Here is a 14,959-nt window from a genome sequence, read left to right as displayed (position 1 = left end):
GGGCTGACATGTTTGTTTGTGAGGAGAATCAAGTTCATCTCAAGGACTCTAATAAGTCCCACAGATGTCCTTGTTGGCACTAGGGGTCGCATGATGAGCACGACCTTTAGTGCTTAATAGGGACTAGGGACAAACCCGCTCCCTTTGTGTCTCCTCTGCGGTTTAGTGAAATGTCAGCCGGTCCCTCAAGAGGACCGTCTACTCCCTGGAAGACAAAGCACGTAGGTCATTAGTGGGCTCGCGGAGGAAGAACTTACAACTGAAAACATGACATTTGATCTGCACTCCTTTGGGGTCTAGTGCATTGTTGCTGCCATAGATCTACTGTAGTTTCAAACAATAACATTTGGAACTTCAACTTGATCATCTAACTTGGGTTTGAAATCAATGGCAGAAGTGTAAACGTTGATCTGACTTGTGTGGACTAGGGGTGGGATTTATTGAGCCGGATCTTGAGGACCCGTTCCTTTCAAAGAGCCGTTCAAAAGAATGGCTCGTTATTTTTTTCATCAAATAAACAATTACTGGTAGTAGTGATAAGATAATGTGGATCACAATAATTTAAATGTACATAATTCATTTTAGTCAATAAGTGAAAATTATTCTGAAATATTGACTATAATTTTATTTTTGTTGTGTCTTTATTGTAAAATTTCCTTAAAATTGTGCCATATTCCAGTGCTTTGATCGTGGTATAACCATTTAGAATTTTCACTTACTGAAAAAAAATATGTAGCACGAGAGCATTTTAACAATACAGAAAAAAATACATAAGTAAAAGGTGAGAAAAAAAATGTTATATGTATATAAAGAGAATAAAACTACAATAAAAATTCGGACACAATAAAAATGCATACACAAAACTGTACTAGCCTATCCAGGGCCTGATTTTCTAAAGGTGTGCATGTTCTAAAACAAAGCTGATCTACCAAACGTGTGCTCAGTGCTAACGTCTGTTAAATGAGCAGAATAAGGCATGCAATCCAGTTTGCGTCTGTCTTCATTAATATGCAAAATATATGCTGATCGTCAGAACGGCCACAATACTGGGAGGAGAAAATATAAATATAATTATTTGGCACACACAGCCTGATTAACTAAACTAGAGAGTGATTGCAGCACCTAAATTAGGGTCTTTATTTAGCACATCTGAAAAGTATGTGTAAACTGACGGTGACACGCACGGCTGCAAGATTACTGCTGCCGCTGCAAACACAGACAAGAATCCTCTATCATATGTGTGTGTCTAACATATTTTGACTGACATAAATAAAAATATCACACATATCGTCTATTCAGCATTTCTTTTATAATTATATATTGCATGATCAATCAATCAATCAATCAATGTTTATTTATATAGCCCTAAATCACAAGTGTCTCAAAGGGCTGTACAAGCCACAACGACATCCTCGGTACAGAGCCCACATACGATGGGTGACTTATTAGGGACATGAAGACAGAAGTAGATTTTTTTTGCTTTCTAATCTATAATAATCAGCTCATTCTTGGTGACTGGCAATACAGCTAATGGAAACAACCCTTTCTGCCTCTAAATCACTTTTAAATAAAAAATACTTGATTTACAGTACGTTCCGTAACCTGTATAGTAACCAAGCTGTAGCGACATTGTTATTGTAAGAGCTAACACCGAGAAACTCTCTTTATAGCATATTAACAGATCGACTTGCGACGACATGCTACGGTTCAAGCCCTAAGCTAATTTTTGCTTCAACACCTGAATCGCTTTTGAGTTTGTATTACATAACACAATGCGATGACAACAATCTGTACTGACTGAAAAACATAAACAATCATATTACAGTATCTGTCAAGTATTAGCCCACATTTCATGTTTTGTTTGTAAACAGCTACCTCGACAGTATATGTAGTTGCATGACAAGCATGATGCAAACTTGGCAAACAAGTCAATGGCGTTTTAAAATCGTGTTTTTATCATCTTCGTCTTTTAGCAAAGGTAAAACCGTTTTTATCTTTTAACCTTTTTGAACAAGTCGTGCATGCTTTTATTTCAAGTCGCCTGGACTACTGCAATGCACTTTATGCTGGCATTAGCCAAAAAGTTCTCTCCCGGTTGCAGTTACCAGTAGTCCAGAATGCGGCAGCACGACTTTCAACAGGGGCCAGGAGACGCCAGCATATAACCCCAATTCTTCAAAGTTTGCACTGGCTCCCTGTTCATCTTAGAATTGATTTTAAAACCTTGCTGTTTGTTTTTAAAGCTTTACATCAGGGGTCCCCAAACTACGGCCCGCGGGCCGGATCCGGCCCCCCAGCATCCAAAATCCGGCTCACAGGAAGTCCCAAGTTTAAAAAAAAAAATAAAAAATAAAAATTATTTATTTATTTTATTTTTTTAATCTTTCCTTTCTAATCCATTTTCTACCGCTTGTTACTCTTGGTGTCTCCTAGTCGCTCAGGCAAATCATATTGTCTAAAAATGAATTTTCCCATCGATAACGTGACAATGTTAAATGTTGATGAACATCAATGTTAATTGATGTTAAATGACAAAACGGATTATAAAGACAATGTATATATGTATATATATATATATATATATATATATATATATATATATATATATATATATATATATATATATATATATATATATATATATATATACACAGCCTGGCCCCCGGCCAAATTTTTTTAACCCAATGCGGCCCCCGAGTCAAAAAGTTTGGGGACCCCTGCTTTACATGGACTGGCACCTCAATATATCTCGGACCTCATCCAAATTTACAATCCTGCGCGCGCTCTGAGGTCCAAGAGCCAGCTCCAGCTCGTGGTGCCCAAGACCAGACTTAAAACCAGGGGAGACAGGGCCTTCGCTGTGGTCGGCCCTAAGCTCAGGAACACTCTGCCCCTCCATGTTCGAACTGCTTCCACAGTGGAGTGTTTTAAGTCTCGTCTTAAGACCCACTTTATTCTTTGGCTTTTAACACTACGTGAGTTGTGTGGTCCTCTGTTGTCCTCTGTGTTTTTAAAATTTTGATTTCTATTTACTGTTTTAATTGGTTTTACCCTTTAAAATAATTTTTAATCATATTTATTTTATATTGTTTTGTTTTATATGTATTTATTTTTTGTTTTTATTCAGTCATTGGTGGCGCTAGGGATAATATTTGAATACTGTTTTTAATATTGTTGTGCAGCACTTTGGAATCATTTTGTTGTTTAAATGTGCTATATAAATAAAGTGGATTGGATTGGATTGGATTGCTGCATGTATCATGATCAATATTATAGTGACTCACTCGATAGGACAGTTGTCTGGTTGGTCTAGCTGGCCTGGGACGTTTTTTTTTTCCAGTTGATTTTGCAGCGTCAAGTCACGCTGGTCCTCACTCTTTTGGCTTTCTTCTGCTCCAACGTTTCAGCCTCTCTTCTATAAGCAGCAGTTCATCCTCCGTATATTCAGCTTCAAAAAGATAAGGTTGTGAATCCTAATTTGTCCAAAAATAGTTTTATTCGTCTGTTACCAAGTCTGCCATGATTAGAACACACTTGTGTTGGTTTCCGGAAGTAGGATCACACATTTGTTGGCAGAATTTGGAAGTGCGCTGATATGGGAACGGAAATTAATGCACTGAGGAAATAAGTTCCGGTAATGCATAAAATGACCAAAATATGGTAAATATTGAACATAATACATATTATTATGAATATGTCTGTTATTTATATTGTATATAGACTTGCAGTGTGTTTATAAAACGTTGATGGAGGGTGTTGAGGTTGTTTTAGAGGGCTTTGAAGGGTACAACATCCCATTAGTCGCATTTGCATGCATTTTTTTCATCATCTTTAGAATCCTAAAAAAAAACGTATGTTCTTGTCTCTCATTATGATTGTGAACGATAGGCAAAATTCCCAAAAAAGTGCAGTTTCCCTATAGGGGCTGATTAAACCAAAATCTATAGATGTGTTTTGATGTCCTTAGTGTTATTTAATGGTGTTCGTTTTTTCACATAGAACATATATTATTAACATATCTCCCATATTTAAAAACAATCTTGAAGTATGCATAAATGCAGCCTCTCTCCCATGCATAAGCGCAACATCACAGCGCAAAAAAAATGTTTTGACATGTCATGTCAGGTCATATATTGTGTTTTGATTAGTATTTTTAGTTGAGTGTTTATTTCTGTTTCAGTGCCCACTTTAGCTTCTTCCATAGTTTCCATGAGCACTGATTTTTTTTCACCTGCCTTTGATTAGTGGTCTTGACGCTCACCATCTCCTGATCACTAATCAGAGAGCTATTTATACCTGCTTAGTTTGCTACTCAGTCAGGCAGTATTATTTGCGCTCTCTGACATTTGCCGTTATGCTACTTCTTAAAGGCCTACTGAAATGATTTTTTAAAATTTAAACGAGGATAGCAGATCCATTCTATGTGTCATACTTGATCATTTCGCTCTATTGCCATATTTTTGCTGAAAGGATTTAGTAGAGAACAACGACGATAAAGATCGCAACTTTTGGTATCTGATAAAAAAAAGCCTTGCCCCTACCGGAAGTACCGTGACGTAGTCAGTTGAAAGGCTCCTCACATTTTCCTATTGTTTTCAATGCAGCTAGAGTGATTCGGACCAAGAAAGCGACGATTACCCCATTAATTTGAGCGAGGATGAAAGATTCGTGTATGAGGAACGTTAGAGTGAAGGACTAGAATGCAGTGCAAGACATATCTTTTTACGCTCTGACCGTAACTTAGGTACAAGCTGGCTCATTGGATTCCACACTCTCTCCTTTTTCTATTGTGGATCACGGATTTGTATTTTAAACCACCTCGGATACTATATCCTCTTGAAAATGAGAGTCGAGAACGTGAAATGGACATTCACAGTGACTTTTATCTCCACGACAATACAATTGCGAAGCTCTTTAGCTACTGAGCTAACGTGATAGCATCGGGCTCAAATGCAGATAGAAACAAAATAAATAAATCCCTGACTGGAAGGACAGAAGATCAACAATACTATTAAACCAGGGACATGTAAATACACGGTTAATGCTTTCCAGCCTGGCGAAGGTTAACAATGCTGTTGCTAACGACGCCATTGAAGCTAACTTAGCAACAGGACCTCACAGAGCTATGCTAAAAGCATTAGCTATCCACCTACGCCAGCCAGCCCTCATCTGCTCATCAACACCCGTGCTCACCTGCGTTCCAGCGATCGACGGTGCGACGAAGGACTTCACCCGATCACAGATGCGGTCGACGAGACGGAGGAAGTTAAGGTGAGTTTGGCGGCTAGCGCGTCTGCTATCCATCTCTGTCCTCCTGGCTGTGTTGCTGTAGTCCGCCGCTAATACACCGATCCCACCTACATCTTCTTCTTTGCAGTCTCCATTGTTCATTAAACAAATTGCAAAAGATTCACCAACACAGATGTCCAGAATACTGTGGAATTTTTAAATGAAAACAGAGCTTTTTTGTATTGTATTCAATGGGGTACCAATACTTCCGTATCAACCGTTTACGTAACACGCATACGTCATCATATCTAGACGTTTTCAACTGGAAGTGTGGCGGGAAATTTAAAATTGCACTTTATAAGTTAACCCGGCCGTATTGGCATGTGTTGCAATGTTAAGATTTCATCATTGATATATAAACTATCAGACTGCGTGGTCGGTAGTAGTGGGTTTCAGTAGGCCTTTAAGTTTGTTTTGTTCCTTTTTTATTTTAGAATAAATTGTCATTCTTACCGATAAGCTGCCTCCTGTCGTTTCCTCCAGCATCTTGGAAACACGACCTTTGCAGACATGTCTCCTACTTGTTTGTAAACATAGCAAAACGCCACAGGTAGTAAGGTAAGCATAACATGAATATGTAGTAAATGATCAAGTGCCTCCATGGTGATGCCCCATATAGTACACGCACAAAGCTTGTTTAAATGAAGCTGTCTGCACCACTTTTCAATTGTACATGCAGTGTTAGTAGATGACACGCAACATGCCCACTTATAGTATACACCAGGGGTCACCAACCTTTTTGAAACCAAGAGCTACTTCTTGGGTACTGATTAATGCGAAGGGCTACCAGTTTGATACACACTTAAATAAATTGCCAGAAATAGCCAATTTGCTCAATTTACCTTTAACTTTATGTTATTATTAATAATTAATGATATCTATTTTTGTGGAAACACTGATCATATTAATGATTTCTCACAATAAATATATAACAACGCACACGCTGTTTAGCGAGTGGTATTTGGATCTTAGTAAAGCAGGCCCCTAGTGTTTGTACGCTTGATCTACTTCAAAACAATGAACCAGAAAAGTTAATACAAATAAATAAAATACAAATAAAAACAATTAGAAATAAAGATAGTTTTTGAAAAAGTGTATCCATATGCTGCTACAATTCTTCTGACTTTGACCCATTTTCTAGTCGAGTTGCCAGTCGAGTGCCACTGTATGTGCTTAAAGAACAGCCAAAAAAAAAAGATGGCACCCAAACGAATGGCTCTAAACTGCGCTTTGGTTCTCATCGTTTACTTAAAAGAGCTGTTCAAAAGATTTGATTTGTTCGCAAACTTTACATCAATATGAACAGACAGTCAATAAATAATATTTTTATTTATTTCTTCTTCCGATTCTGGAAGTGACCATTCCCTGTGCACTAGGCAACACACTGTCCCTTTAGGTACCCTTCATCGTGCTTGGTACACTTCAGCTCTTATGGCAATATCAAGTGTAAAACATGCCTGCTGTAAAGTGTCTTTCAATGATGCAACTTCCTTTGTCGATCCTGAACAACAAGTTGTGTTAGTTGTACTAAAGGTGACATTTTGTTAAAGGTCATTTCATTGTTTGTGTGCAAAGGTCTCTTGTGTCGTCCTCTCACAGGACCTCCAACTTGCACTCCCTGCTGGATAAACCATGTTTCTTCCGTGTTTCTTGCAGCAACAATCCCTGCGGAGCTGCTCTTTAAATCTCCTTTAGAGATCATTAGCCTGCTCCCAAATTAAGTTTATTGTTTCTACGCTAAACTTTCTCCACAACAGGAAGTTGAGCCAACATTTGTATGAATCTTTTATACGAAAGAATCCCTTAAAATATTGATGGAACATGTTGGAGTTTATTTGCCTCCTGTGCATACAAGCATCCATCAATAACATACAAAGAGTCAAACTATTAAAAAATATACCAAAAACAAACAAAAAGGAATACATTTGAAATTGAGATATTTTTTTCCCATAGAAAAAATACAAAGAAGTCTTTTGATAATTACTTTGTTCATGGACAGCTTCAATCTTGACTTTCCTTTTAGGATAGAAGAACATTTTCAACATTTCATTAAGTGGTAATAATAAGACCTCTGCTACAAAAGTATAAATAGGTTGAGGAGGTGTCATCTAAACTTGATCTCTTGATACTCTCGGGCTGTTCGTTCTGTGGTGTCTGCTTGGCGCCATGGCGGGACTAAAGTGGGCGTGGTCTGTGTCACAGCAGCCCGTTTCTACAATCGCCCTCTGGCACACGTTGAAGGTTGTGGCGTCTTCCTGCTTTGTCTTCTGCTGCTCCATCTCTGGGTCGCAATGACAACCGCATCACTTCCTGGTCAGGAGCTGGTTCTCCAGCTGCTCCAGACGGGAGCTCATTGCTGTCAGTGGATGATCCATTAAGGAAGAAACTCTTTGCACTTGTACAAACACTGGAAAGAAAAGATCACCTGAAATATGAAGACGTGTTTTACCTCATAAATGTTCCAACATCAAGTCTGAGTAGAATTAAGTGGAAGTGTTGAGGAGGTCACGGCATGTCGGTGCCCCCTACTGCACTGGAAAACTATGTGGACCTGAGTTGGTCAGTTTGGATTTGTAACATTCCAAAGAACTTTATATGCCTGACTGCATTTGAACAACTGGTAGTGTTTGGGAGAGGAGGATTATGGACTCGGACTAGAGTCCGACTCCTTAGTTAGCATTCATCGTCTTAGCGAGCATTCGAGATGTCTTTTCTGGGTCCAACAGACGAGCGATTGTATTTAAAGCTTTTTGGGATAATTTAGTTCATCTACTGAGAATAAAAGATGTGATTGTAGTGAGATACTGTAAGGATATGTTTTTGTGTGAGCTGCTCCAGGTTGCTCATGGTGGCCTGCTGGAACTCTACCAGATTTTCGCAGGCACACGGGTCTTTCACCTCGATCTCCCCCTGACTCTCCTCTGCAGGACAATGAGGAAATGAGTGAGCATAAAAGTCCGTTCTCAGACGGTCTTTGTGAACCAAATGTTGTACCTGGGCACACGTTGAGTTTTAGGTTCTCTGCGATGGTGCTGATGGCGCTGAAGTCAGTGGTATAATAGAAATGTTTCTCCACAGGCTCTGAAGCGATTTCTCGAAGCTCGTCTTCCACAGCTTTGCCCACGCCCACAGCATACATAGTAATTCCTGCCGGGCAGCATTGCGGACACGTTTCACGATGAAACCGGGATATTTTACTGATCCATAGGTGAACTGTAACATTTTATTTTCGAGTGGCTCACCGGCTTCTTTGACCTGTTTGGCATATTCGGTGATATCATCCTGGGAACGTCCATCAGTGAAGACCAGTCCAATTCGGGGAATGCTGCGGACAGCGGGACGAGCACCCTCCACCTCAGAGAAGCTGTTCTCCAGCATGTGTTTTAGCGCCAGGCCCGTCATGGTCCCTTTCTCCATGTATTCAACCTGTTGGCAGGCAAGCCTTCCAAAATGAAAGCCTTCTGAATTCCTTCCGGGGGTTTCCAAAGTAAAAGTTTGGGCATCCTGGTTACCTTCATAACGGCAGCTTTGATCTCATCTGCCGTGTGGTACATGTTAAGGGGGAACTCTGTCCTGACGCGACTCGAATACTGGATCAGACCAACCCTGGTACCATGAGCGGACACGTCCAAAGTGTCCACAACCTAGAGGACAGCAGAGGTACTGCGTTAGATCACCAAAGATTCCAGTAGTCTAAAGGTTTTTTCACACTTTAAGCCGTCAAGTTCCCACAAGACACTAAGTCTTTGCGACAACGTGACCTCAAACTCACCTGGTTGACAAACTTTTTGACAAGCTCAAAGTTCTGTGGGCGAACACTCTTGGATCCATCAATCAGAAGAACCAGGTCGATGTTGGCTGTCTTACAGGCTGGAGGACACAACAAGAACAACAGCCATGTTTGTCTCCTGTTTTCAATCCAAAGTGAAACTAACAAGTCCAACTCACTGCCACATGTCTTCCCGTCCTCCTTCAGAAGTTGACCTTCAGGACACAAACAGTAGTACGACCCTGGGGTGCTAACACACCGGTGCTCACAGCCGTGGTCCAGGATGTTACACATGTCCAAGTCTGCAAACACACACTTATGATTAAAGATCACCTTTAAGTTCACACCAATGGACCATTAAGTCCATTAAGACAGTGTAAATCCAGATGTGTGTATGTCAGTTCCATAAACATCATAGTGCCATCATCACACGGCACCAATCAGTTATTTTTCTACCTGGTTTATGCATTCTCCCCACTCAGGAAATTATTATTCTTTGACCACCAATCAACACACTGTACTGTGTCTTGCTCTGCCCCTTTAGTTAGCTACCCAACAGAAGGGTGCCAAGAAGTGCTGATTTTTTTCAACTTTTGATCATGGTCATGTTAAAAATGTCCCAAAGTGAACTGTACATCTTGGTGCAGAAAATAGTAGAAAAAAAGACTAAATATTTTCAGTTGACTGACGTTTGCAAGTCTTTTTGTCCTTGTTGAGCACGAAGCCTTCGTTACAGTCGCACGTGAAGACGCCAGGCGAGCTGATGCAGATCTGCTCACAGTCATGTTTGCCCTCAGCGCACAGGTCGATGGCTGCACAACACACACACACACACACACACACACACACACACACACACACACACACACACACACACACACATGCACACACTGTATCATTAAAAGTGTGTAAGGGTGAGTGATGGGCTACATATGATCCCTCCATATGATTGTGCTGACACAATCTATGCACCATTTGGAGCCGCATTTCTTAACCATTATTGGGCCATGACAACCCCCTTAGAGAGGGCCGCCAAAAAAATATTTGTTTCTCAGCTGTGGTCCATATGGGCTGCAGCAATACTCAGTTGTCTTACACTTTTCCACCACTTGTGGCAGTAATGACATTCTGGAGCAGGCCTGGGCAATTATCTTGACTCGGGGGCCACATTTAGAGAAAAAAATGTGTCTGGGCCCGGTATATCTATTTTTAGGAACACTAATACAAAACCTCACAATAATGTCTGATTGAATGCTCAAAAACGTTATGACAGACCCCCTTAAAAAACGTAATGGAATTTTAAATGTTTCTATGAACGATAAAACACTGAATATTGACAACATATGAATGTCACACCCCCTTTCGATCGACATATTTTACAATCAAGTGAAATGCAACAAAAATGCGACAAACAGTGAAAGATGAACACGAAGGGTACAAAATAAAGCCACCTACAATCTGATATATCTGATATTTGCTGAATTTCCCCCAGGGATCAATAAAGTACTTTCTATTCTATTCTATTCTATTCTATTCTATTCTATTCTATACATCACTAAGCTTTAGAACTTTGTTGTGAAAATCTCCTTCCGCGTCTGTGGAAACGCTTCCCGCCCACACTGCTTGGTGCCTCGTCTGAGCTGCTGTGACGTAGATGACCATAGTAACTAATTAGATGACCATAGTAACTAATTAGATGACCATAGTAACTAATTAGATTACTATAGTAACTGGCATATTATCCATAAGCGCAGATTCCAACCATTGAAATACTTTGTATAGTTGAAGACTTACGGTTATTAGAAAACATCACTGCACATCATAATGGCAGCTACATCTAAAAAAATTATTTGGGAATGTCCCGCGGGCCAGATTGAAAAGCTCAACGGGCCGCATGTGGCCCCCGGGCCTAAATTTGCCCAGGTCTCGTCTGGAGCTAAAGTCATAGAGAAGTTCCTTAAGTGCAAAAAATATGACTAAAGTGGTGAAGCTGTATTTTCATTCGCACTTTAATTTTATTGACAGTTCAGTTAAGAAAAATATTCATTATCAACTTAGTTTATTTATTTTAACACAATATAACTGTATGTGAATTTATTTTTTGGTCAGTTATTTATGAGTCCCTTCTTATGCAATATTTTGGTTGGTATTTATTTTTCTAATCAGCCTGACCTTATTCTAATGTTTATATGTTAAATAAATAATCTCCACATGGTTTCATCTCGTTCGACAATGTTGTAAACTATAAATAGTAGGGGTGTGGGAAAAAATCGATCCGAATTCAAATCGCGATTCTCACGTTGTACGATTCAGTATCGATTTTCATTTTTCAAAAATCTATTTTTATTTATATTTATTTATTTATTTATTTATTTATTTTTATTAATCAATCCAACAAAATAATACAAAGCAATACCATAACAATGCAATCCAATTCCAAAACCAAACCCGACCCAGCAACACTCAGAACAGCAATAAACAGAGCAATTGAGAGGAGACGCAAACACGACACAGAACAAACCAAAACTAGTGAAACAAAAATGAATATTATAAACAACAGTATCAATATTAGTAACAATTGATTAAAAATCCCTCATTGACATTATCATTAGACATTTATAAAAATAAAAAATAAAAAAAAAGAACAATAGTGTCACAGTGGCTTACACTTGCATCCCATCTCATAAGTTTGACCACACACTGTGTCCAATATTTTCACAAAGATAAAGTAAGTCATATTTTTGGTTCATTTAATAGTTCAAACAAATTTACATTATTGCAATCAGTTGATAAAATATTGTCCTTTACAATTATAAAAGCTTTTTACAAAAATCTACTACTCTGCTTGCATGTCAGCAGACTGGGGTAGATCCTGCTGAAATCCTATGTATTGAATGAATAGAGACTTGTTTTGAATCGGAAAAATATCGTTTTTGAATCAAGAATCGTGTTGAATCGAAAAAATCGATTTATAATCGAATCGTGACCCCAAGAATCGATATTGAATCGAATCGTGAGACACCCAAAGATTCGCAGCCCTAATAAATAGGTTATATATTTTTATTGAATATGATTAAAATCAAGAATAAGATTACTAATTCAGTGTTAATATTTGAGTGGGCCCCGGGCACTTCTGTAGTTGAAAAGTTGGGCCCTGAGGTAAAAAATATTAACAACTCCTGATTTAGAGGGTGCGCCCGAATGCAGCTGAGATAGGCTCCAGCACACCCCGCGACCCCGAAAGGGACAAGCGGTAGAAAATGGATGGATGGATGGATTTAGAGTCTCTAATCCCTTGAAGCTGTCGTACATGTTTTTGAATTATAGGAGGAAAGAGAAAGCAAAAAGAGAACATTTCAAGTAGATTCAGAGAAGACGAGCCAACATTTAAAGCTAGACCATTCTGACTGCGAGGCAAACACTGTGACAAATATTTAAGCCAGCGTCTTTTTGCGTGTCTTTCTCTGTCTTTTTTAGCGTGTGCTTGACTGACGTGTGCATGTCTTCTTGTCTTTGTTGAGCGTGAAGCCATCGTTACAGTTGCACGTGAATACGCCAGGCGAGCTGACGCAGATCTGCTCACAGTCGTGTTTGCCTTCAGCGCATAGGTCTGTGGCTGCACAACACACACACACACACATCAAGGTCAGGGGTGTGTGTGTGCGCGTATACGTGTGCTCGTGTGTGCTCACCCCGGCAGGTTCTGCCATCATCCAGCAGCTTGTAGCCATCATTGCAGCGACACTGGAAGCCTTTGAGCACGCTCACACACTCATGATCACACGTGTGATTCCCAAACGAGCAGTAGTTGATCACTGTGGGCACCAGAGTTGACATCACTAATAACAATCACACACTGACAATAAACACATTGCTGGACAATACTTTAGTAAGAAGTGTGTGTGTGTGGGGGGGGGGGGGGGGGGGGGGGGGGGGGGGTTGTGTTTCTACATCAACAAGGAAAAATACCTTCCATATGAGGACCGGTGAACAAGTTAGGACCAAAATCATGATCCCAATACGGAAAACCATTGCATCTAATAGAGAATGTCTAATTTGCACCCCTGGTGGTGAAATCTATCAAAATTAGGGTTCAGTTCAGTTTCAGTTTATTTCGAACATGCATACAATACAATGTAATGCATCACATATTTCCAGTTGTTTCATTACAGCACGTCTGAAAAGGAGTAGGGAGAAGCTGAGTTTATTTAATCCTACCCCTTTTCATACCATAACAATTGTATCCCATTTGGTCCCAAAAAAGAGGGATTTTTCAAATTGACTGTGTGTCGGTTTTAAAAGTGCTCCCCCTCTGGTCAACATATGAAATAACCAGTGTGTGTAAAAATTTGAAGTGCTCCCCCTATGGCCAACATATGTAATAACGAATGTGTGTAAGAAATTGAAATGCACCACCTTAGGCCAAAATTAATTTTTTTTAAATAAATAAAATGTATATAGAGACATACTGTAATAACTTGAAGTAAATAATGAAGATTAAAATCCAATTACAAACAAAAAATTATAATTAACTAAAAGCTTACCATTTTTATATTTGCATAGTATGTATATATTATTAATGTTGTAAATACAAATCTTTATATATCTAGAAAGGGTGATCCTAAATAGGTAGCCATTTTTCGGAGGTCTCAAGAAAGTATTAAATACAAGAATGTTTGTGCGCGTGCGTGTGCATGTGCGCGTGTGTGTGTCTGTGAATGCCTGTGAGACTCACATGTGCACGTCTTCTTGTCATCGTTGAGCGTGAAGCCTTCGTTACAGTCGCACGTGAAGACACCTGGCGAGCTGACGCAGATCTGCTCACAGTCGTGTTTGTCCTCAGCACAGAGGTCCATGGCTGAACAACACACACACACACACACATACACACACACACACACACCACACACACGTAAATAAACACTGTTTAAGCCCAGAGAGCCTTAATTTCTCAGAAACTAATTGAAGACACAGATAATTATTGTTCTTCTCTCTTGAGCTTCACCCCATCCTCACCTGTGCACATCTTCCCATCGTTGTTAAGTGTGTATCCGGGCAGACAAAGGCAGTGGTACGAACCAGGAGAACTTTCACAGATGTGCTCGCATCCGTGCTCTGACTCCACGCAGAGATCTAAACCTGCACCACAACAATTGTAAAATGTCAGCTGAGGATGTCTTTGAATCCCACTTAATAGTGATAACAAATTGAGTCATTCAATTTGCGACATTCAGCGCTTGAAATTTGCAGCAAAGTGACTGATCAGCACACTGGAACATATTTGTTTTTTGGTGGTCTCACCGCACAGTTTATCCTGAAACTGAAGTCCAAACTGATGGATTAGGTCAAAGGACTCCACCAGGAAGACGTGGTCCTCAAAGGGCGGTGACGCCATCGCCCGCAGGGAGGCCATGTCGGCTCTGGCCACACCCACTGCATATATCTCGATGCCTTTCTGTCTGGCCTCCGCCGCCACCTCAGCCACGCGGTCCTGTGGACGGCCGTCTGTCACGATAACGGCCACATTGGCGACCTGTAGAAACATGTGGGAGTGAGGAGGCTCGTCTGTGATCTGTTAAGTCTCCACCAAGAAGGACTTGTTCTCCTCAGGGGGAAGTAAATAGCATCACATCTCCGAGGGAAACTATATGTTTACAATCCTAAGAGAAAATGAGTTTATTTGTTTGTTTTATCTTCATTAATCTACCTTGGGCCTGTCTCCCTCCTGAGCGATGAATGCGTTGTTCATGATGTAACGGATGGCAAGGCCTGTCATAGTGCCTTGGGCGAGCGGGACGATCCCATTGATGGCATCCACCATGTTGGCCAGTGTGCTATGGCTGTTCAAGGAGAACTCACTGCGGACCTGAAAAGACAAAGATGTTCTTGTTTATGTCTTCA

At 40.1% G+C, this 14,959-nt stretch overlaps 1 protein-coding gene across 4 annotated transcripts in view; it reads right to left on the bottom strand.

Moving 5' to 3' along the window:
- Window positions 1–7,093: 7,093 nt before the first annotated feature.
- Window positions 7,094–14,959, bottom strand: part of LOC133652131 (matrilin-4-like) — a 38,970-nt gene continuing 31,104 nt past the window's right edge. For 3 of the 4 annotated variants that reach the window (XM_062050564.1, XM_062050554.1, XM_062050545.1), the window contains 14 exons: window positions 14,766–14,924; window positions 14,360–14,591; window positions 14,075–14,197; window positions 13,794–13,916; window positions 12,751–12,873; window positions 12,552–12,674; window positions 9,748–9,870; window positions 9,238–9,360; window positions 9,062–9,159; window positions 8,802–8,933; window positions 8,532–8,715; window positions 8,284–8,436; window positions 8,108–8,210; window positions 7,094–7,653 (listed from right to left, as the gene is read on the bottom strand). In XM_062050564.1, coding sequence (XP_061906548.1) covers window positions 7,593–7,653; window positions 8,108–8,210; window positions 8,284–8,436; window positions 8,532–8,715; window positions 8,802–8,933; window positions 9,062–9,159; window positions 9,238–9,360; window positions 9,748–9,870; window positions 12,552–12,674; window positions 12,751–12,873; window positions 13,794–13,916; window positions 14,075–14,197; window positions 14,360–14,591; window positions 14,766–14,924 — 1,860 coding nt within the window. In that variant the 3' untranslated portion in view covers window positions 7,094–7,592. The remainder of the gene's footprint in view (window positions 7,654–8,107; window positions 8,211–8,283; window positions 8,437–8,531; window positions 8,716–8,801; window positions 8,934–9,061; window positions 9,160–9,237; window positions 9,361–9,747; window positions 9,871–12,551; window positions 12,675–12,750; window positions 12,874–13,793; window positions 13,917–14,074; window positions 14,198–14,359; window positions 14,592–14,765; window positions 14,925–14,959) is intronic. The other variant, XM_062050572.1, reaches the window with a different exon arrangement.

Source organism: Entelurus aequoreus, linkage group LG01 (genome assembly GCF_033978785.1).
Source record: "Entelurus aequoreus isolate RoL-2023_Sb linkage group LG01, RoL_Eaeq_v1.1, whole genome shotgun sequence".
NCBI classification, from domain to species: Eukaryota; Metazoa; Chordata; class Actinopteri; order Syngnathiformes; family Syngnathidae; genus Entelurus; species Entelurus aequoreus.
Note: the sequence above shows the minus strand (reverse complement) of the source record. Positions and strands in the feature narration are given on the sequence as shown.